The sequence below is a fragment of the Manis pentadactyla genome, chromosome 1, assembly GCF_030020395.1.
Source record: "Manis pentadactyla isolate mManPen7 chromosome 1, mManPen7.hap1, whole genome shotgun sequence".
Classification (NCBI taxonomy): Eukaryota; Metazoa; Chordata; class Mammalia; order Pholidota; family Manidae; genus Manis; species Manis pentadactyla.
The window spans coordinates 151,012,409-151,038,310 of record NC_080019.1 but is presented as its reverse complement, the minus strand read 5'-3'; the positions used below and the strand labels follow the sequence as shown (position 1 = coordinate 151,038,310).

Genomic DNA, 25,902 nt, shown 5'->3' with positions numbered 1-25,902 from the left:
ACAGAGACACCAGAGAAGGAGACAGACCTAACCAGTCTTCCTGACAAAGAATTCAAAATAAAAATCATAAACATGCTGACAGAGATGCAGAGAAATATGCAAGAGAAATGGGATGAAGTCCGGAAGGAGATCACAGATGCCAGAAAGGAGATCACAGAACTGAAACAAACTCTGGAAGGATTTATAAGCAGAATGGATAAGATGCAAGAGGCCATTGATGGAATTGAAACAAGAGAACAGGAACGCATAGAAGTTGACATAGAGAGAAATAAAAGGATCTCCAGGAGTGAAACAATATTAAGAGAACTGTGTGACCAATCCAAAAGGAACAATATCCATACTATAGGGGTACCAGAAGAAGAAGAAAGAGGAAAAGGGATGGAAAGTATCTTGGAAGAAATAATTGCTGAAAACTTCCCCAAACTGGGGGAGGATATAATCGAACAGACCACGGAAATACACAGAACCCCCAACAGAAAGGATCCAAGGAGGACAACACCAAGACACATAATAATTAAAATGGCAAAGATCAAGGACAAGGAAAGAGTTTTAAAGGCAGCTACAGAGAAAAAGCTCAACTATAAAGGAAAATACATCAGGCTAGCATCAGATTTCTCGACAGAAACCCTACAGGCCAGAAGAGAATGGCATGATATATTTAATGCAATGAAACAGAAGGGCCTTGAACCAAGGATACTGTATCCAGCAGGACTATCATTTAAATATGATGGCAGGATTAAACGATTCCCAGACAAGCAAAAGCTGAGGGAATTTGCTTCCCACAAACCACCTCTACAGGGCATCTCACAGAGACTTCTCTAGATGGGAGCACTCCTAGAAAGAGCACAGAACAAAACACCCAACATATGAAGAATCGAGGAGGAGGAATAAGAAGGGAGAGAAGAAAAGAATCTCCAGATAGTGCATATAACAGCTCAATAAGCGAGCTAAATTAAGCAGTAGTTTAATAAAGAGGCTAACCTTTAACGAATTTAAAGCCTGCAATGGCAATAAGTACATATCTTTCAATAGACACCCTAAATGTAAATGGACTGAATGCACCAATCAAAAGACACAGAGGAATAGAATGGATAAAAAAGCAAGACCCATCTATATGCTGCTTACAAGAAACTCACCTCAAACCCAAAGACATGTAAAGACTAAAAGTCAAGGGATGGAAAAAGATGTTTCAGGCAAACAACAACGAGAAGAAAGCAGGGATTGCAGTACTAATATCAGACAAAATAGACTTCAAAACAAAGAAAATAACAAGAGATAAAGAAGGACACTACATAATGATAAAGGGCTCAGTCCAACAAGAGGATATAACCATTCTAAATATATATGCACCCAACACAGGAGCACCAGCATATGTGAAACAAATACTAACAGAACTAAAGGGGGAAATAGACTGCAATGCATTCATTTTAGGAGACTTCAACACACCACTCACCCCAAAAGATAGATCCACCAGGCAGAAAATACGTAAGGACACGGAAGCACTGAACAACACAGTTGAGCAGATTGACATAATAGACATCTATAGAACTCTAGATCCAAAAGCAACAGGATATACATTCTTCTCAAGTGCACATGGAACATTCTCCAGAATAGACCACATACTAGGCCACAAAAAGAGCCTCAGCAAAATCCAAAATATTGAAATTCTACCAACCAATTTTTCAGACCACAAAGGTATAAAAGTAGAAATAAATTCTACAAAGAAAACAAAAAGGCTTACAAACACATGGAGGCTTAACAACATGCTCCTAAATAATCAATGGATCAACGAACAAATTAAAATAGATATCAAGGAATATATAGAAATAAATGACAACAACAACACAAAGCCCCAAATTCTGTGGGACGCATCGAAAGCAGTCCTAAGAGGAAAGTATATAGCGATCCAGGCACACTTGAAGAAGGAAGAAAAATCCCAAATGAATAGTCTAACATCACAATTATTGAAATTGGAAAAGACGAACAAATGAGGCCTACAGTCAGCAGAAGGAGGGACATAATAAAGATGAAAGAAGAAATACACAAAATTGAGAAGAATAAAATAGCAAAAATCAATGAAACCAAGAGCTGATTCTTCGAGAAAATAAACAAAATAGATAAGCCTCTAGCCAAACTTATAAAGACAAAAAGAGAATCAACACAAATCAACAGAATCAGGAACGAAAATGGAAAAATCATGACAGACTCCACAGAAATACAAAGAATTATTAAAGACTACTATGAAAACATATATGCCAACAAGCTGGAAAACCTAGAAGAAATGGACAACTTCCTAGAAAAATACAACCTTCCAAGACTGACCAAGGAAGAAACACAAAACTTAAACAAACCAATTACGAGCAAAGGAATTGAAACGGTAATCAAAAAACTACCCAAGAACAAAGCACCCGGGCTGGACGGATTTACCTCGGAATTTTATCAGACACACAGAGAAGACATAATACCCATTCTCCTTAAAGTTTTCCAAAAAACAGAAGAGGAGGGAATACTCCCAAACTCATTCTATGAAGCCAACATCACCCTAATACCAAAACCAGGCAAAGACCCCACCAAAAAAGAAAACTACAGACCAATATCCCTGATGAACATAGATGCAAAAATACTCAACAGAATACTAGCAAACCGAATTCAAAACTACATCAAGAGGATCATACACCATGACCAAATGGGATTCATCCCAGGGATGCAAGGATGGTAGAACATTGAAAAATCCATCAACATCATCCACCACATCCACAAAAAGAAAGACAAAAACCACATGATCATCTCCATAGATGCTGAAAAAGCAGTTGACAAAATTCAACATCTATTCATGATAAAAACTCTCAGCAAAATGGGAATAGAGGGCAAGTTCCTCAACATAATAAAGACCATATATCATAAAACCATAGCCAACATTATACTGAATAGTGAGAAGCTGAAAGTTTTTCCTCTGAGATTGGGAACTAGACAGGGATGCCCACTCTCCCCACTGCTATTTAACATAGTACTGGAGGTCCTAGCCACGGTAATCAGACAAAACAAAGAAATGCAAGGAATCCAGATTGGTAAAGAAGAAGTTAAACTGTCACTATTTGCAGATGACATGATATTGTACATAAAAAACCCTAAAGACTCCACCCCAAAACTACTAGAACTGGTATCAGAATACAGCAAAGTTGCAGGATACAAAATTAACACACAGAAATTTGTAGTTTTCCTATATACTAACAATGAAACAATAGAAAGAGAAATCAGGAAAACAATTCCATTCACAATTGCATTACAAAGAATAAAATACCTAGGAATAAATCTAACCAAAGAAGTGAATGACCTATACTCTGAAAACTACAAGTCACACTAAAGAGAAATTAAAGGGGACACTAACAAATGGAAACTGATCCCATGCTCGTGGCTACGAAGAATTAATATCATCAAAATGGCCATCCTACCCAAAGCAATATAAAGATTTGATGCAATCCTTATCAAATTACCAGCAACATTCTTCAATGAACTGGAACAAATAATTCAAAAATTCATATGGAAACACCAAAGACCCCGAATAGCCAAAGCAATCCTGAGAAAGAAGAATAAAGTAGGGGGGATCTCACTCCCCAACTTCAAGCTCTACTATAAAGCCACAGTAATCAAGACAATTTGGTACTGGTACAAGAGCAGAGCCACAGACCAGTGGAACAGACTAGAAACTCCAGACATTAACCCAAACATATATGGTCAATTAATATTTGATAAAGGAGCCATGGACATACAATGGCAAAATGACAGTCTCTTCAACAGATGGTGCTGGCAAAACTGGACAGCTACATGTAGGAGAATGAAACTGAACCACTGTCTAACCCCATATACAAAAGTAAACTCAAAATGGATCAAAGATCTGAATGTAAGTCATGAAACCATTAAACTCTTGGAAGAAAACATTGGCAAAAACCTCTTAGACATAAACATGAGTGACCTCTTCTTGAACAAATCTTCCCGGGCAAGGAAAACAACAGCAAAAATGAACAAGTGGGACTATATTAAGCTGAAAAGCTTCTGTACAGCAAAAGACACCATCAATAGAACAAAAAGGAACCCTACAGTATGGGAGAATATACTTGTAAATGACAGATCCGATAAAGGCTTGACGTCCAAAATATATAAAGAGCTCACACACCTCAACAAACAAAAATCAAATAATCCAATTAAAAAATGGGCGAAGAAACTGAAAAGACAGTTCTCCAAAAAAGAAATACAGATGGCCAACAGACACATGAAAAGTTGCTCCACATCACTAATTATCAGAGAAATGCAAATTAAAACTACAATGAGGTATCACCTCACACCAGTAAGGATGGCTGCCATCCAAAAGAGAAACAACAACAAATGTTGGCGAGGCTGTGGAGAAAGGGGAACCCTCTTACACTGCTGGTGGGAATGTAAATTAGTTCAACCATTGTGGAAAGCAGTATGGAGGTTCCTCAAAACGCTCAAAACAGACTTACCATTTGACCCAGGAATTCCGCTCCTAGGAATTTACCCTAAGAATGCAGCAATCAAGTATGAGAAAGATCTGTGCACCCCTATGTTTATCGCAGCACTATTTACAATAGCCAAGAATTGGAAGCAACCTATATGTCCATCGGTAGATGAATGGATAAAGAAGAACTGGTACATATACACAATGGAATACTACTCAGCCATAAGAAGAGGGCAAATCCTACCATTTGCAGCAACATGGATGGAGCTGGAGGGTATTATCCTCAGTGAAATAAGCCAAGCAGAGAAAGAGAAATACCAAATGATTTCACTCATCTGTGGAGTATAAGAACAAAGGAAAAACTGAAGGATCAAAACAGCAGCAGAATCACAGAACCCAAGAATGGACTAACAGGTACCAAAGGGAAAGGGACTGGGGAGGATGGGTGGGTAGGGAGGGATAAGGGGGTGGCAATAAGTAGGGGGTATTAAGATTAGCATGCATGGGGGGGTGGGAGAAAGGGGAGGGCTGTACAACACAGAGAAGGGAAGTAGTGATTCTACAACATTTTGCTATGCTGATGGACAGTGACTGTAAAGGGGTTTATAGGGGGACCTGGTATAGAGGAGAGCCTAGTAAATATAATATTCTTCATGTAAGTGTGGATTAAAGATAACAAAAAAAAAAAGAATGAAACAGAAGGGGTATTACTCCTTGATAGGATAAAACTAACTATAAATCAACGATTAATGCATGCTTTAAATATCCTTAATTTTGATCACTTAAAGGGTGTCAGATGATCAGCTATGGATCTACACTTTTCTGATAATATTCCTTTCTCTTAAAAAAAAAAAAAAGCAGTTCCTGTGTGGTGACCTCCAATGAGTTCTACACAATGGTATAAAGGGCATAGCAAAGTGTGGGCAAAGGGTCTGTTTGTGTTTATACAGAGGATCAAAGCCTAATTTGGCTACCCAGAAAATGAACTAAGATACGATATGAAGAACTTCCAACATCAGCACTCTCTGGAAGAGACATACCAGAAGATGATCATCAAAACACCTCAACAAAGATCCAGGCGATGCTGCAGTTGTAGCTGCATTCATCCCACCGGTTCCTGGACTTGCCATTGGAATGAAGAAGGAGATATCTAAGCTGGCCTGTGCATAGAGTTAAACAACAGATTTGACTGGATCTATACTTTTGGAACTCAACCAAGAATTAGGAGAAGTGCAAGTTGTTGCGCTCCAAAATCTTACAACTACAGACTATCTACTGTTAAAAGAACATATGGGATGTGAACAGTTCCCAGGAATGGGTTGTTTTAATTTGTCTGATTTCTCTCACACTGTTCAATTACAGTTGGACAATATCCATTATATCATAGACAAATTTTCACAAATGCCTAGGGTGCCTAACTGGTTTTCTTGGCTTCACTGGAGATGGCTGGTAATTATAGATCTGCTTTGGTTATGTAACTGCATTCCTATTATGTTAATATGTGTGCGCAATTTAATTAGTAGTTTAAAACCTATACATGCTTAAGTTACTCTACAAAAAGATATGTCAAGGAAATAATCAGTCTTCCCATGTTTTCTTCCATCTGCTACCTCTATAGCTTTTCTTCTTCCTTCCTAGTTACAACCCTTAAATAGAATTTGTGCCTCATATCGAATACACCGAGTATCATAACTTCTCCAAATGGTAAAGATACCTCAAGAAAAATGCTGGGCATAGAAGCCACATGGCATAAATCTACAAAGAAGTAAAAAGATAACCTTTTCAAACAATATGGCTTCTCTCTCACTTACCAACTTTACATTTCCCTGTATGGCCCCGGAAGTTGACTGGTTAGCCAGAGACGGGTAAGATTCCTCAAGGGAGGAACAACCTAAGACAGGCACAGTCGCAGGGGGGCCATCAGGTGAGAAATTGGGGATCAACAGTGGTGAGGCTTAGAACCTCACCCCCCCTGTTCCGAGAGAAATCTTCTGCATACATGGATGTTTTATTGCCCTTGTCTAGCTTGGATTAACACATAGTCTACAGGCACACACCTGATCATCTACATTTGCTCTCTTACAACACTAAACTATGTTTTCTACCTTTATCTTGTATCTACCTACCACTTCAGCATTTTATTAAAAATAATAATAATAAAGAGAGAAATGTGGTATCCACATATAAATCAAGTATAAAAATCAAATGAGTATTCATATTTGACCTGATAGTTTATAATTCATAATGAGTGATCAAAACCGAAAGTTTTTGTGATGACTGCCCTTGTACTGTTCAACATATAAGAACTTATTCACTATGTAAGTATTTGTTCACCATGTAAGAACTTGTTCATTATGCTTCAGAAGATTGGAGACTGACGTGAATTAGGCTGGGGGTGGATTAATGATTGTGCATTGAACACTGACTCCCCTATACAGAATTTTATTGTTGTTAACAACAATTTGATCAATAAATATGAGAGATGCCCTCTCAAAAAAAAAAAAATAGAGAAAAATCTAGAGAGTAATGGGACAAAACACCTGGGTATCTACCATTCAAATCTTGTGGTTTTTTTCTGTAAAGGATAAAGAAACATACAAAATTTATTCTTCTAAATTCCTCTCCAACGCCCATTCCTAATTCTTTTTCATCAGAAGAAAAAAATGCCATTAATTCGGGCTGTATTCACTTATGTGTGTATGTAAATAATATATTTCAATTTTTTAAGTCATAATATTAACAGTACTGTCACATATACATATAAACACAGACATATATAACTTTGCAGTTGTTTTTTTCTAATTGTTTTCAAGCTCTATCCATATTGTTATACATTACTTCAGTCTGTTCTCTTCATCTTTGTCTCTTTGTTCATATTTTTTTTTCTTCTACTAGTTAAAATGGAATTACTGATCTTAGAATTTGTATATATTTGAGACAGAGTTAAACTGCCATCCTGAGATTTTAGAAAAAATTATATTTTCTAAACAGCATGTTAGAGTTTCTCTCTCGCATATCATTCCACATATTTGATACTGTTAAACTTTTGTGATTTCTAATCCGATGAGTGTAAATTTTTTTTTGATTGTTGCTTCAATTTGCAGTTATCTTATCTCAAAGGAAGCTGAGTACAGTTTCCTTTGCTTACTGGACATTTTGTTTCCCTAGTTTATTAATTGCCTCACTGCAAGTATTCCCTCATTATTAATCTGATTATCTTTTACTGATTTGCAGATGTTCTTCATATAATATAGATGTTACCTCCTTGAAAAAAAAACATATTAAAAAGATCCTCCATCATGATGAAGTTGGATTTGTTCCAGGGATGCAAGGATGGTACAATAATACAAAATCCATCAACATCATATATCATATCAACAAAAATAAGGACGAAAATCACAGGATCATCTCAATAGATGCTGAGAAAGCATTTGATAAATATTCAACATTCATTCACGATAAAAAGTCTCAACAAATTGGGGGTATAGAGGTTATGTACCTCAACATAACAAAGGCCATATATGACAAACCCACAGCCAATGTCATGCTCAATGACAAAAAGCTTTCTTCTAAGATCATAAACAACACAAGGATCTACACTCTCACCACTTTCATTCAATATAGCACTTGAGGTCCTAGTTGTGGAAATCAGACAAGATAGAAATTAAAGGCTCCCAAACTGGTAAGGAAGAAGTTAAACTGTCATTATTTGCAAATGACATGATATTATACATGAAAAACCATAAAGACTCCACCAAAAACTACTAGAACTAATAACTGAATTCAGCAAAGTTGCAGGATACAAAATTAATACACAGAAATCAGTGGCATTCCTATATACTAACAATGAACTAGCATAAAGAGAAATCAGGAAAACAATGCCATTTACAATTTCATCAAAAAGAATAAAATATCTAGGAATAAATCTAACCAGGGTGGTGAAAGACCTATACCCTGAAATCTACAAGACACTCATGAGAGAAATTAAAGAAGACACCATTAAATGGAAATACATCCTGTGCTCACAGATAGAAAGAATTAATATTGTCAAAATGGCCATCCTGCCTAAAGCAATCTACAGACTCAATGCAATTCCTATGAAAATACCAACAGCATTATTCAATATAGTTCTCAAATTCATATGGAACCACAAAGACCCTGAAAGTCAAAGCAATCTAGAGAAGAACAAAGCTGGAGAAAGTATGCTCCCTAACTTCAAGCTCTACTACAGAGCCATAGTAATCAAGACAACTTGGTACTGGCACAAGAACAGACCCATAGATCAATGGAACAGAATAGAGAGCCCAGACATAAACCCACACATATATGGTGAATTAATATATGATAAAGGAGCCATGATATACAATGGGGAAATGACAGCCTCTTCAACAACTAGTGTTGGCAAAACTGGACAGCTACATGTAAGAGAATGAAACTGAATTATTGTCTAACTCCATACACAAAGTAAACTCTAAATGGATCAAGGACCTGAATGTAAGCAATGAAAACATATAACTCATAGAAAAAAACATAGGCAAAAATCTCTTGATATAAACATGAATAAATTTTCCTGAACACATCTCCTTGGGCAAGGGAAACAAAAGCAAAAATGAACAAATGGGACTACATCAAACTAAAACACTTCTGTACAGCAAAGGACACCATCAGTAGAACAAGAAGGCATGGGAGAATATATTCATAAACAACTCCTCTGATAAGGGGTTAACAGCCAAAATATATAAAGAGCTTACACACCTCAACACACAAAAAGCAAATAGCCCAATTAAAAAATGGGTGGAGAATCTGAACAGGCACTTCTCCAAAGAAGAAATTCAGATGGCCAACAGACACATGAAAAGATGCTCCACATCGCTAATCATCAGAGAAATGCAAATTAAAACCACAATGAGATATCACCTCACACCAGTTAGGATGGCCAACATCCAAAAGACAAGCAACAACAAATGCTGGCGAGGATGTGCAGAAAGGGGAACCCTCCTACACTGCTGGTGGAAATGTAAATTACTTCAACTATTGTGGAAAGCAATATGGAGGTTCCTCAAAAAACTAAAAATAGAAATCCATTTGACCCAGTCATTCCACTCATAGGAATTTACCTGAAGAAAACAAGATCCCTAATTCAAAAAGACATATGCACCCCATGTTTATCACAGCACTATTTACAATAGCCAAGATATAGAAGCAACCTAAGTGTCCAGCAGTAGATGAATAGATAAAGAAGGAGTGGTACATATACACAATGGAATATTATTCAGCCATAAGAAGAAAACAAATCCTACCATTTGAGATAACATGGATGGAGCTAGAGGGTATTATGCTCAGTGAAATGAGCCAGGAAGAGAAAGACAAGTATGAAATGGTTCTCATTTGTGGAGTACAACAATAAAGCAAAACTGAAGAAACAAAACAGCAGCAGACTCACAAACTCCTGGAAGGGACTAGTGGGTACTAAAAGGGGTTGGGGAGGGTGGTTAGAGAGGGAGGGAGAAGGGGATTAAGGGGTATTATAATTAGCACACACAATATGGGTAGGGCCCAAGGAAGATACTATAGCATGGAGAAGACAAGTAGTGACTCTATAGCATCTTACTATGCTGATGGACAGTGGCTGCAGTGGGGTGTGGACAGGACTGAATAATATGGGTGAATGTTGAAACCACAATGTTGCTCATGTGAAACCTTTGTAAGATTGTATATCAATGATACCTTAATTAAAAAATGATCTATTTCCTTTGGAGGCAAAAACAAAATATTTAAGAACACACATACAATTTTTGAACTATAAATGAACTAATTATTGGTGATAATATTCATCTTTTTTTCTCCTAGTGTCCAACACAGTGTTTGGTACATATTAGAGGCTCAATAATTGTTGAATAGTTGAATAATTGATCAAAGGATACTTTTTGCTACTTTTGCTCATTTCAAGAAAAGTGAACTGTTGTGAAAGTATATATCACATACAAGAGAATTATAATATCATGGTTAGAATCCTGGGCCTATACAAAGATAATTTTGTTTTATTTACAGTTCCGAAATTAATGGTTATGTTTTCTGACTACAAAATGTCTTTATCATTATATTTTCCCTATTAAATGGATATTGTCACAATTTCATCATTCAGTTAATTGAACTTTGTCCCAATTATCCATCTAGAGTGGAGTAAGATGATTCAGAATATTTCATATTAAAGTCAGAAAATGACCTAGTTATGAAATTTAGATTGTCTTTAAGGCCTCCCTGTGGAACAAACTCAGAACATGAAACTCTAATGGGACTTCTACATATTTTGAGATTTTAAGATAAAGATACAATAAACAAGTGATAAACCTTACCTTCTAGAAGGTGTAAGTTGTGAAAGATAGTTGGCTCTTTCTCTTTAATCCCAAAGGTTCTAAACCCAATAGTGATGAGTCTGAATCTTTTCAATTTCCATTACTAATTTTTGAAATATTCAAAATCAATCTCTCCTCCTGTAATGCCAAAGTACCTTGTAACTCTGGTAGAAGAATTATTGGCCTAGCTGGTATTAAAATTATTAATTGATGTATTTATCTTTCATACTAAATTGTGAGCTCCTGGAAGGTAGATGCAATGATTTATTTATCTATGTTTCCACCATGGCTGGCACATTATTACTTTGTACTAATAGATGGTCAGAAACAGTTATTGAATTACATTTGATAGGCTTTTTAACATATCTAAGATGCTTGACAATTTACATATCCAAATTTTATTATGTATTAACCAGGTTAAGCTTAGTCTACCTGAAATATGCCATTTTGGCTAGTAATTCTTCTTTCTAAAACATATGGCAACAGAAAGATGTGGAAAATAAACTGAAATAAATAAACCTTATTTTAACAGGTTCTTGATCACTTCATACCAGTTCTCTGTGGTTCTACTTATACTCCAGTTTACAGCACTCTAACTCCAGGACATGACATGTCCTGTGGGGTTCACTGGTCTCTGTCATCATTGGACTGAATCATAGGGAAGCAGTTTGCATAGAGCTTAAGACTACAGATTTTGAGAAGGGGATTAAGGGGCATAATAATTCGCAATCACAATACAGGTAGGTCATGGCGTGGTAGTACAGCACAGAGAAGACAATTATAATTGTAACATCTTACTATGTTAATAAAGAGTGACTGCAATGGAGGGGGTGGTGTGAGGACTTGTAATATGGGTGAATATTGAACCACCATGTTGTGTATTTGAAAACATCAAAGGACTGTATACCAATGATTTTTTAATTTTAAAAAAATATGAAAAGACAAAAAGAAAAGACTACAGACTTTGGACACAAACTGCTTAATTTCAGATCTCCATTTTAACATTTACTCACCACTAAGGAACCTAACACAAGATATTTCACCTATCAAAGCTTTGTTCTCATTTTTCAAATAAAGATAATATTTTTTCCTTATTTTTATCAATTATTTTGAGGGATAAATATGATAGCTTCATAGACATTACTTAGCATTTAAGGACAGTGTCTGGCATCTGGTAAGTAAAGAATGTTTAAAAAAAATCTTTGAATTCTTATACAGATATTTGTTGAAATGAGGTGGATGAGACTTGTTTTCCTCTATATTAGGCAACTGAAAGACTATGGTTGTTTATCATTTTGTTATAATATTATCCTGAGGTATTTAAACTCTAGCTATATTTGTGCTCCCAGTAGTAGATATGTCAAGGTATTATTCCATCCTTTTTTAAGAAGAGTGACCCAGTACTTTTGTAAAACAAAGCTAAAGTGACCTTACAAAATAAGTGGTTTGTTTAGCTACCTTTCACTTGTTTCTTTACTAAAGATTACCATTCCTCTGTGTGCATGAATTGAAGGACTGCACCAGAATGTTGATTTGTGAGAGTCATTACAAGTTACTCTAACCAGTCAATAAGCTCATTAAAAAAACAACCAAAAAGTTATGAATTAAAAAAAGGAACTGGTAACAGCCACAACAATTACCCGCACCATCACTGACAACAGCAAAGTCACCAGCCTCAAACCATGCCGGCCTACACTTTACAGATACCGGGCTACAGAATTCATTGATTATTGGATTTTTAAGACATAATATAGAGTTATGCTCAAATTGACATATTAAAACAAATACTTGTTAAAATAAAATTGCTTTAGATTTGATACTACATGTAAATCAGAACAAAGTAGAATACCTTGGCACACTGTCTAATAACCAGTAACAGGGAAATTTTTGATTTTGAAAAGAGAGGAAGCCAAAACTCACCTGGCAGCATCAGCAATGTCAAGATACCCATCAGAACATGCTCCTCTTTAAATTACATCACTGAAGAATCATTACCCTATTAAAGCCCAAGCACATCCCATTTTATGTGCCATCTCTAAGTCTACTATAATTACTCTTATTGGTTTATCTTCAAGATCTCTGCCTTAGAATCATTTGCTGTTTGCGTATATGTATCTCTTTTTCTAAAATCAGCATTTTAACAGCTGAGGAAGTTTGTGATCATCTAGCCTTATTATATCAAGGAGGTGCTGTTAATATTCTTCAGCATAATAAACTACAAGATTCAAGAATGTAAAAATTTTGGCATAAATATTATCATTGGAAGTAATCTTGACATGAAGTGCAATTGAATAGCATAGTAGTTACTTTGAAAAAGTGGTTCAGTAAGTTTAAATGAGGTTACATAGATAACAGCAATTCTGAATTTATTGTGATCTTTCTCAATACAGCTTAATGTAACTCTTTTTAGAAATTCTATTAAAGTTTGGCCTCAAAACAGCATGTAATAAAAGTTAATTATTTGGATGTTTTACTTATTCTGATTAGCACTTTTGTGATTCTATTACCTCACTGATATATATTTTTCAATTTCTTGAATGGGACATAAAACAGTATATAAAAATTTTTTAAAGTCTTAGCATTTAATGATTAGGTTTCTTGTTCAATGGAATATTGCTCTGCATAAATGATACATATTACTGAGATGCAGACACATCTATTCCTTTCCTGGTATGGCTATCAGAGACAAGTTTAGTAGGGATCAAATTGGAAAGAATGGATGATTTTTTAATTCCTCTTGATCTAGGACTTTATTATGTTATTTAAAATAAATCTCACAAATATCATATATCACAAACAGTACCACTCACATAAATAAGCAAATCATATTAGTATGTTGTTTCAAATTTCAAACTTTCAAAACCATAGTTAGTAAGAGTATTCTGATGGTGCTTGCCAAGGATCTAAATAGCATGGGCAAGTAGGGGGCTAAAGTGTACTATTTACTCTTACTATAAAATTTTTTTGTATAAACTATGTCTATAGTCAAAAGCAAAACACTACATTCTGTTCAGATTGTCATAAAGGTCAATTTATGTAAAAGTACATTCATTTCTTTATTGTGGACTTGACACCTACTGAATAGTCTCAAGTAGAATACCAAACTCAATTCCCTGGGCACAGTACAACAGCAAAAGCAGGTATTAAAACAGACTAGATTCTAAGGACTAAGTACCTAAGCTCTCCTATATATTTATAATTTCAAAATTTTAACAATAATTTCTTAAACAGAAACCCCTGCCTAATGCTAAATAACACATTTTGAGATGAAGTAGTTTTCATCGCATATATCGTATTTTATATGAAAAAAGATTTTCTTGTAACTGATTTTATTTTAAGTACAAAGAGATTTTTAATAAAAGCCAACTTGATGACAGAGTTGAGGTTCTCTAATTCTATAGTAAGGATCAAATATGCACTCCAATCTAAGGTGTGGTACAGATAGTCTCCTGGGCAGCCAAAAGGAGCAAATCATGGCACAAAATAATATATTTTTAAATACTCCTCTATACATCAAGCACTGAAGTCTCAACCCTGGATTTTTAAATAAAATAATATTTATTAAAGGACTAATACACTGTAAGTAAACATGTATTTGATGTCACTGAAGGAAAGAGTGTATTTTATACTAAGTACATACTGCTATGAAACAGAAGAGCACAAACATAATCAATGAATATCTAATTCTGTCACAATTTGATTATTTGAGTGCCAATGACATTTCTTCCCTCTTTGTAAAGAGGAAGAGATTTTTTTTCCTTGCTGTTGGACTAGAGTCATACTGCCATAGTTATTAAATAGCAGGGAAAACCTAAAAATAGCATATGTAACACCTCTAGTGGGGTATTGGCCAGCACCACATATTTAAACACATTAATATTTCTACAAAAAAAATAACACATTGGATGGGATAAATTTAGTCTACAAATAGACTCCATTCAGTCTGAAGTATGTTTCACTGCCAAGTGAGTTCAGGCTGGGTTCACTTCTTTCAATTACTCTGATAAACTTGCAGGTGAGAAATAACACTCCAAGGAAAATAGAGAAGACTTACTTACCTTGGCACATAAAACCTCTTTCTTCATAGCCAGCATTACATGAGCACTTGCCAATGGGTACCAGCCACTCGCCTTCTGTACTGCAGTACATCCTGGGAGGGTCCTCCTCCTTTGAATTGTTAACACAAGAACCTCTAACCTCCACCAGGGACTGGGAATCCATAGGTACTGTATCTGGAAACATGGCCAGATTCTTCACGGTGAATGGGCACTTCTTGAAGTACACTCTCACAGACACCAAGGCAACACAAGCACCGACATCTTGAAAAGCCAAATAAAATCCCTTTTTGTTGACAGGACCTACTTCTCGAACCTCAGTGTTGAGTTTCAGAATACGGTCCCCAAGATCCATTTGAGTGAAACTCTCATCAGCTGCAATGGTGTCAATCTTTGTAAACTGATGCTCTCGGAATTTGACCCCATAATCGTCATCAGACTCCATGTAGTATAGGTTGAAAGTCTCCTTGCAAGTCCCCAAAACCATTGGTATGCTATTGCAGTCCCGTAGAGTGAACTTGAGCTCTACGTAGATCTTCTGAGCTGAGTTTCTGGGGACCCAGTTTGTCCTCAGCCAATTGTTTTGACTATGATCCATGACATTGCACACCTGGTAAGTCCTGATAGGTGTGTAATGTTCATCAACACCACTGATTTCTTCCCACTGAAGAATCAAGGAGAAAAAACATGAGAGGCAGGATGAATTAGTTTAAGCATAATGAATGATAATGAATACAAGATGAGGGTGCCAAAGGCATCATAGGAAATGCAAAATAAATACACAGAAACTTCAGTGTTGCTCATTAAAGTTCATGATGTGGAGCAATCCCATTACATTTTTGTTTGTAGTTTTTATTATTTGCAAGTTTCTCCGAGTTCATTGGCACAAAGTTATTACAATTTTGATTAACACATTTGAATTGCACTGCAGTTTGTGGGATATCCAGGAAATAGTTGCTTAGACTGGACCTAGCCATATATTCCTGGATCATGATCTCAAATCAGTCATCTCCAAAAACACTAATAAATGATTTTATTCTCTACATATTTTTGGATTGCTTTTTGTGTGTTTGTGACTAAAAAAGAGAATGAAAAATACCACTGCCTAAAATGAATCTTTATTCATCTCCCAATTTGAGCCAGATTTTGGTAAAATCAATATACTGTAAAGCAAAACAGGTGAATCTAAATGATAATGTCATTACCATGTATCTTCGTGTATGACATTTTTTAACATACTCAGTCATTTCAAGGGATCCATGCTGGTGAACTATGAAAGAAAATTTGCAGTGAGAATATGAACATCCCTCTTTTCCCTCCCTACCCCTATAAAAACCTAATAGCTACACCTGGAAAACAGAAGATATAAGGGTAGTGAACATTTCAATTCTTAATATCTTTTACCTACATTGAATTTTACACAGGTAAGAAGTAAATGGCTCTTTGGGTTTTTGTTGTTACAGCAGTTAGGGTCATCCTAATACAAGTTTTTTTCATTGTAAAAAGAGTTTAAAAGTTTCAAGACTTTTTAGAACAATGAAGCACTGTTTTCTGTGATCCTTAGAACAGGTTTTGAGATTTTAACTTAACATCACATTGTTGTTCACTTACAATTCTACAACTATTATACCATCTGTTTCTATTATCCTTGTACCTCTACTTTCCTTTCACCATGCCCAATTTTGCTTAAGGCTGCCAGGAAAATAGATCTTTTGCCAAATCGTAATTAAATTCAAAGTCTTCTACAGCTCCCTATTACCTGTGCAATAACTTCAAACTCTTTACATTGGTGTCCACATTTTTCTAAAAACCAGTCCCAACCTCCCTTTATATTTTGCTAAAAATTTGAACTGAGATTAGTAAATTATATATTTCACTTATGCACATACTGTCTTCCTGTCAACATGAACTATTTATTTGTCTGTTTTTTGACTATTTCCAAAAGACATGTTGGACATTCTTTTGGTGACAGTATAACCCCAACTGGACTGTGCTCCTTTCTCCTTGATGCCTTCTATAACCCTGCCATTCTTAAGAAACTTCCTGTACTACATAGCCCTTATTAAATGTCTTGTTCATTTATATACTTATTTCATGATACATGCTAAGATTAGATTCACACCTATCTGCTAAATTTTAGACCTCTTCATATCCCCCATAGTATGCAGCATACAACTTCACCTTTTGGGAGATGTGTAAGACTCATTTTCTGGAGGCGATATTGGCTTGATTTCATTGTCACACCCGAAGTTCGACAAAGGAAACAAATTTGGACCATTATAGAAAATCCTAAATGTAATATATAAGATATGTTTATATTTTAATAGAAGAAAATATGCAGAATGTACTTTTAACAAATTGCCCATATACCATTTTCATTCATCTCATGAATGTATTAGACAGAGAGCTATAAGAAGAGAAGTTTACATGAGACTCTTAGTTCTGAGGCTTTTTACACTGAGATACCTAAACACTAAAGTCATATTCAGAGAAAAATTAATGTGCAAGTTCAGTATCAGAAAAATAAAAAAGAGTGAACACAGTTGAAGGTTCAGAAAACTGATGTTAAAAAATCACCATGTGGAAATTTCTCTATTATCATTACACTGGTTCTACAATGGCTTGTAAAGTACAGAGCTAACAAAAACTCCAGAGAATAAGTGTTTTCTGTCTACATTTTACAGGAAATTAGATTGTGGATATTATCATTTTAAAGTAAACCAAATGACTTAAATATGTTTCAGTCAAATTTTCTTCTCAGATTAGATAAGAATTAGTAACTGATGGATCAGTTGCAAATTGCTCCTGCTATGAACAGCATTTCACTAGACATCAAACAGAGAGAAAAGACTATACAGAGATTTTCATAATTTAATGTAAAATATTATTTTAATTATGGATATCTCAATGTAGTTTAACATTTTCCTCTAACACTAATCGGCAAGCTCTCACAAGTCCTTGTATGCAAAGGTTTAAATTGAAAAAAGCTAACGCAAACAACACCAGCATGCTTTGCCCATAAAAGGTTGCAGAGAGCAATTATCACTTCATTAATTTGTAATGAAGACCAAATTGCCTGTAAGTGATGGTGGCTTGTCATCTTAGACCATTTGCAGAACCAGCAAGTCTCTAACGCTAGCATTTGCTGAGGTTCAAAGACAGTAAAATAAAACCCCTAAATGAGCATTTTCTCAATAGCCCAACAACAGAAATCATTATTAAAGTTGTTATTGTAAAGCTTACACTTTACTTTTAAAGAATGCCCATATTTACCCTAATGTCCTTTGCCAAGAACTTATATAAATGTCCGTAAATTATTAGAGATACAATATTGCCATAGTAATTGTCCCAAGGCATACTTGGAAAAAGAAAATGAATGACATATAGAATTGGGGGTTATAAAGCATCTTTCTCTTCATTTTCTTAATCCTTTAAAAAAAATCCATGCAAAGGGTGTCCAGCAGTAACACTGTCTTCAGCAGAGAGGGATACAGAAATAGGAAAAAGCTCAAATTCTTTTAAAAGATGAATTCTCCAAAATCAACAATTCTGATATTAAGCTTGGCTCTAAGAATCGTACTCCAAGCTTTTATTATTGGACCACAGAGGCCTTAGCTGAGTTCCTTTTTTTTCCAGATTATTACAACTATAAGAAAACCATATATCCAGACTTCCTCTCCCTAGAAAGGTCATTCTGAAATCTATTTCCAGTGGGATAATCACAGTAAACCTCCCATCAGCAAAATATTGTAGGATACAAAGGAGACACTTACTTTATATTTTCTAGATAGCACAGTTCCTTGTCAACTGAGTTAAACATGTATTTTTGGGGGAAACATATATTTTTAATAATCAACATTTAACCTAACAACTATCATTCTAATAAGCCTCAATTACAGTAATTACAGATTTATACACATTATTGATGTTAATTACTCTCCTGGATACATTTTTAGCCACTTGCTAATAGGGAGTAAGGAGGAATGTGTTTACATTTTCTTTAAGAGAAGGAGAGCCTGCAATGTATATATTCATAGCCTAACACAATTTGGGAAATATTAAGAAAGTTAAAAAAAATCACTTCAGGATTTACCTTTTATGACTTACAACCAGTTTCTGAGAAATTTGTGGATGACAATAAAAAGAAAATGATCACCAATATCCTTAATGCTTACAATATTACATTTGCAGTAAATACATAGCTGTACTTTATAAAATGCTAGTAATGACTAATTTTGTACAAATAATTGTAAAGGTATTACGTTGGTTGATGTTATTCTTTTTCTGTTCATGTTTCTTACTTCCACACTCTTTCCTTTTGTACACATCCTTAGCCATTTCAAAACTCAGTCTCATCCTAGAGATATACAAATATTCACCACGCAGCAGCGATTCAGGTGTGGAGCTGCATGATCAGTTACAGTAAGAATATCCCTGTCAAGCGTCACTCACAAATATATTTACAAAAATCATTATATTTCTATTTATTTATAGTTTTTCTTAGCCCATTCTGGTCTCTAAGGTACATACACACACATATACACACACTCATGTGGATTTATATTTGTAGTAGTATTATATAAAAGAAGTAGAGTAAGATAAAATAGTTGAAACAAATAAGGAATAGAATTTTTTTTGGGTTTTGTTGCTATTAATGGTGATTTTTGGTCCAGTCAGAGAATTACACTTGTAACCAGGGGAATGAGGAGGGAGGAGACAGGGATTTGATGTTGGAGGCCAGCTTCTGTAACAAAATGCAGGCTATCGTTTAGGGATAGAAATGCCCAGAAGGGGCATGCCTAGCATGGTGTGGACAATAATGTTTTTTTAAGTTTTCTTTTGATTTATGTATTTTTATATATTTTTATCAAAGTATAGTTGACAAACAATATTATATTAGCTTAAGGTTATAAAATAATGTTTGATAGTTATATACATTATAAAATGATCACCACAATAAGCTTAGCAATCACCTGTCACCATATAGTTTTTACAATATTAATGACTGTATTCTCTATACTGTACATTACATTCCTGTGTCTCATTTATTTTATAACTGGAAAATTATACCTCTTAACCCCCTTCACCTATTTCGGCTGTCCTCCCACCCTCTTCCACTCAGGCAACCATCAGTTTGTTCTCTGTTCCTGTACGTCTGTATCTGTTTTGTTTTGTTTGTTTATTTGTTTTGCTTTTTAGCTTCCCCATATAAATGAAATCATGTGGCATTTGTCTTTCTCTGTCTGACTTATTTCACTTAGCATAGGTCTACCTATGTTGTCACAAATGGAAAGGTTTCATTCCTTTTTATGGCCTAGTAAAATTTCAATGAGTATATATACCACATCTCTTTTATCCATTCATTCATCTATTGCTGGACACTTAGGTTACTTCCATATGTTGACTATTGTAAATAATACTGCAATGAACCGTAGGGGTGCATGTGTCTTTTCTAAACAGTGTTTTATTTTCCTTGGATAAATACCCAGAAGTTGTATTGCTGGACCATATAGATGGCCACTAATCTTAATATAATGACTACTATCCATTCCTCCACCCACATTTAACCTCTAACCGTTCAGCAGAAATTTTATAATGGCATTAGAATTGCCTTACTGATATAAACAGGACAACTCCCAGGTTGAGTAAAGTACACTGAAAAGAGCTGGAAAGCCAGGAAAGGAGTGAAAGGACCAGAGGTTATAATGAGGAAAGCCAACAAAAGATTTCAGAGTGAGAAAAGGAAGAGTTAGCACAAGGATGATGTTAGAGCCCTGTTTAGAATTCTCAGAAATACTGAGCAAGCCATGCTACTGCGTCAGTTATAATAAGATGCAGGCTATTCCAGACAGCATCTCAGAAAGCTCGAGGGTGTGAGGATCCTTTGGCCCCCTATCAACCTCTACCTTTGCGTCTCTGTCTTTAGCAAGCACCTTACACTCACAAATGCTTCCCTCTTCACTCAGCACTTTCTCAGTTCCTTAAACCTCTAGGCAGAGACAAAAACTAGAGTGGCCTCAGATTCACTGCTCTAGGACTTCTATTTTAGTCATTCTCCTTCCAGCTGGGATTCAGTGGAACTGTACTGAGTTCTTAGAGCTGTTGCCACATTTTTGCACCTATGGACAAATGTCCCATATTTTTGACCATAGTCTGTCTAGTTCCCGTATATCAATGTTTCTTTTTCCTGGCTAAACGTTTCTAGGGAGCTTTTTAAAAATACTGTTTCATGGGTGCCTACCTAAATAAATTACTTGGTTTTAAGTTACCTAGGTGATTTTAATTACCTCTAAGGTTGAAAACCAACGCTGTTTATCCCTTGGCCAACTGGATTATTAACTTCTGATCTCTACTTGGCCTTGACAGCATATTCCAATATTATTTTCCAAGACTTCTGAATTTCCTCAACAACTATGTCTAAAGTTTCTAGCTTGTCCTGCCTGTCTCTGTAGAATGGCCTTTTGCTCAGCCGTCATCCTGTCTGTTTCTTGATTCCAGATTTGCCATCACAGACATACCTTATATAGAAACTCACCTGAATAACCTCAACTTCTACCTCCCACAAAGACTTGTAAGATATTAGTATAACAAACAAAGTAAATCTAATCATAATGTTCTAATGCACATCTGGTGGTAAATGCAAAACGTGTGCATTACAAAAATATATAAACAGTGTGTGGGGGAGAGTTACCTTCAATCACATATTGCTCCTGGTATGAATGCAAGACAACTAATCTTAGATGCTTCTGTTTTTAGTTTAATAGAGTTTGGTCATTCCTTACTGGGATTTTCTATGGTGGTTTGGTATTTTTTTAAGATACCCCTCTAATAGCAATTTTATTCAAATCTACATGTATTTATTAAATATTTCTATATGCAAAGCCTGTATTACAAACTGTGGATAGTATAAAATAAGTAAAAATGTGGTTATGCTACCCAGAAGTTGATGCTATAGGGAGAGGCATAAGTGTCACACAAGGTGGATGATTTCCTATTGATGATATGATGATATGCTTCTTTAATGAAGGTAGAGCAAGGAGCTGTGGGGGAAAGAAAGATTACCACTGCAGAAAAACAAAGTTGTGGGAAAGCATTAAGGAAGAAATGGAAAGGCAGTAAGTCTAGAACTCCTACAGGGAGAAATATGGGGCATATATAGAGAGAAAAATTGTCAGCAAATAGGAAGATGTGTAATGACAGAACTTGGTGAAGGAACTGGGTTCCACTATAGAATTCAGGGCTCTGAGCAGGGGGCAGTTAGTTAAAACAGAAAGATCTGTGCCAATCTGGGAATATCAACTGACGTGTCTATTTCATTTGCTGCAATAAGAAACTACTGAAAAGTGGCACATAGTTAGCTTTGGACCAGGAGTTGGTTCTCCTAAGAAAAGAGGAGGATTGTTAGAGAAATTCTACTGCAAAGATGTGGAAGAGAAGTCTTAAGATGACCTCTGTTGAATGAATGTACACTAAACATTTCCCAAAGTATTATAAAGAGATTTAATTTTTTTCTTATGAATGTCTACAGAATACACACAGAGAATAACACAGTTCATTATATTAGAATTCTTAACTCCTTAAACATATTTCAGAAAGATTCCTTTTTGTGCTGAAAGATCACAAGCATCAACAGACAAAAATATCAAGGTTCAAATACATAAATAAATACATTTCTTCAATTTGTTCTTGTGAAACAGTATTCTCATTTAACTCTATATATCTCCTTTCAAGGACACTTAATCTGTATTTATTGAATAACTACTCTGTTCTATATTGCATATCAATAATATAGTAGGGAAGGAGATAAACAGGCTACATGTTCTTAGGGCACATACTGCCCTGTTATATCCACTGTTATATTTATTTTTATTTTATGAAGACATATTCACTTATTCTTTATTTATTATTCTTACTCTCTTACACGGCCTCTTGTTTGGCTCATCTTCCTCTCCCAAACATCTAAGCCTACCCTATGAGACTTAAACTAAAATTAAATATCATGTGATGTGAAAGAGGTTAAACTTACATAACTGACAAAACACAGAAATGTGCTTTGGGTACACAAGGCATTGAAATTTAAAAACCAATACTGTAGATGTTTGTATGTCAAAGAATGACCCTAACTGAGTAAATATAAGACCCATTACATATTTATAAACATTATGTAAAAATTTTTTTAAAGTAGGAAAGAAATTTCTAGAAACTCTATGCCAGTAAATCTATATAAAGATTTTTGGAATAGCTGATGAAAAACTATTGGGAGGTGAAGAAAAAATATTAAAGCCTGGGAGATGGTATGGTAATAACAGAAAAACTTCCAAAGTGTTGCAAAATGCTTAAAGATCTACCAAAAAAGTAAATTTCTAGCCAGAAGAATTGACCTGCAACAGACATGATGTACTAAAACATAAAATATACCATGGTAGATCATATCTAAATTCACCATTGCCAAAAACTTACAATTAAACCTGGTACTTGAATTTATTTTTCCTGTAAGGGGAGGAATGTCAACATCAAATGAAAGATCAGAAAAGTGTGATTTACATAATAGAGGTTTGGTTTTAATGGTGAAATACTTCTGTTTATAATATAAAAGAGACAGATGCAAAATTTTTATTTTTAGAACTATAATCATAAGGAATATGATTATCTGAAAAATACCTGAGAAAAGAGGATGTCAGTATGATTAAAAAATCATTCAATAAACCATTTATCTATTCCATAAAAGTTTGGAAAATGTTTATATTTATCAAAGATTTTCCTGCTCTGTCTTCATGTTCACATACAGCCAAATGTCTACAATAAAATTTTCCTTAAATATTAGGGAGTAGGACAAAGAGATTATCATTTTTCCAGTATTTGGGAAAACGTTCAGTTGAAATTGCCCAATAAAAAGGTAATTTTAGAATTTAGTATAAATGCTTGAAAACAGGGGAAAATTCCATGCACACTTGCTTGACTTGTCTAGACTGAAAATTGTGCTAAGATGGACATTTACAGAATTATTACAAATGGCTAACTACTTATAAATTAATGCATAACAGTGACAGCAGTACATTTCATATCAGTTGTGAGATTCATGTAATTTCCTGCTATGATAATGGGTCACAGCCACAGTAACTCATAGCAATTTGCAATATACCTGTGGAGTACTCACAGTGACGGAAATGAAATTAACTCATGTCACTGTGGAATGTATGCTAAGTTTTACAGATCTTCAGACAGCTAGGTTTATTTTTTAACACTATAAGTGTAACTCTTGAGAACATTCCCATGAAATGTAAGCTGCTTTATAGCAACAATTTTAAAGCTGCAGAGACTGCGATTCATCCCACAGGTGTGGCAATTCTTGTTTTTAGGAACATTTTTAATCCTTTATCTATTCAAGATCCTGGGGAATTCAGATTAAGGATCTGAACTCTAGACACAGACCCTGGGTTTGAAACCTAGCTCTGCTTCTTAATGGGAGATTTAGTAGACTGTGATTTAATTTACATATCTATAAAATAGGGAAAATAACAGTAAATTCTGGAGATGATTTGAACAAAAGCAGGCTGTTCATTTAAAATAGTTGTAACAGTGTGTGGCACCTGGGAGTAAGTAAACAAACGTCATTATTCTGCTAATGCTAAGTGAACCAAAAATGTCATCAGAATACATGGATTTCCTTTTCCTTATAAAATAATAGGAATATGTTTTCATTTTAAGCTTTCCGTATTTCTTATTCTTTTTTACTAGTTTCTTCAAATTTCTATAAGGACCATAATTTGTGGCAAGACCACTTTGTTTTACTGTTTTGAAATTCAGGAAATATAATTAATGGAAAAAGTTAACAAAATAACTGAATATTGGACTGTTTTATAGTTGTATTATAAATGAGACTGCTGTCTTTTATCTATGATAAATTTGCTAAGCTCTGAGGCCTAAAAGTTTAGCCAATAATATTCTATACTTCAGCAGGTACTATAGTTCTATAATTTTATGAGACATTTCACTACTCCTTTTAAATAAAAAGTATATAACCTATCTGTATCACATATTAATAGACATATTCTATATTTTAATAAAATAAAAATAGCTACTTTTACTCCATACGGGTCAGTGTATTAAGCTTCAGTTATCTCATCCCTAAATGGAGATGATAATAATATGTTCCTTACAGGATTGTTCACTTGCTTCATAGATGATACTGATAATTAATAAGTGTTTACATAGTTGCTTCCTTCTACATAAAACAAATATTTATTAAGCACTTTTGTACTACAAAATTGTTTTCTGGTACTATCATTATGATAAAGATGCAGAAGTCATGTTTTCCTGCCCTTGAAATTCTTATATTATAATAGTAGAGTTATGTGTGTACAACCCTAATTTCAGACAGTCACATTCATTCAACAGAAATCCAGTGTGGGCCAGGAACCCTTCTATGCTCTAGGGACATCCCACTCCATAGAAAAAAACATAATAAAGCCACAAGTGTTTTCACGGGGTTTATGTTCTACTTGAGGGAAAACAAAGAGCAAGCAAACACACTCACACACAAATAGGTGCAGTGGTGATAATCCTCATGAGGAAAACAAAGGTAAAAACAAGCTAAGGGAATAGAAGACCATAGGTGTGTTGACAAAGATGATATTTTAGCCAAGGATAAGTTCTTATTTTTGCAGCCACTTGAATGAAGTGAGAAACTAGGCCAAGAAAATATCTGTGGCTACAGCATTCCAGGCTGAGAAAACAGAAAACACATGGGCTGTGAAATCAGGGCAGTGTTTTAATCAAGGCATAGCAAGGAGGATTGTGGCTGATCGCAGAGTGGTCTGGCCATGAAATAGGGAAACAGGAGATCAGAGAGGTAGGTGAGCACAACAGCACTTTGGTCCTTGGATTTTGGATTTTATTCTCAGAAAAATAGGAATTGAGTAACGGATTGGTCAGAGGAGTGACATGATCTCATCTATGTAGTAAAATGGTCAAAGGCTGCTTATTCTGTGGAAATAAACCACAAAGAGCAAAG

The 25,902-nt window shown here is 35.0% G+C and overlaps 1 protein-coding gene across 5 annotated transcripts in view; it reads right to left on the bottom strand.

The window, feature by feature from the left end:
* EPHA3 (EPH receptor A3) overlaps positions 1-25,902 on the bottom strand; it is a 376,254-nt gene that overhangs the window by 267,751 nt on the left and 82,601 nt on the right. For all 5 annotated transcript variants that reach the window (XM_057501930.1, XM_036898999.2, XM_036899008.2 and 2 more), the window contains exon 3: positions 14,892-15,552. In XM_057501930.1, coding sequence (XP_057357913.1) covers positions 14,892-15,552 — 661 coding nt within the window. The remainder of the gene's footprint in view (positions 1-14,891; positions 15,553-25,902) is intronic.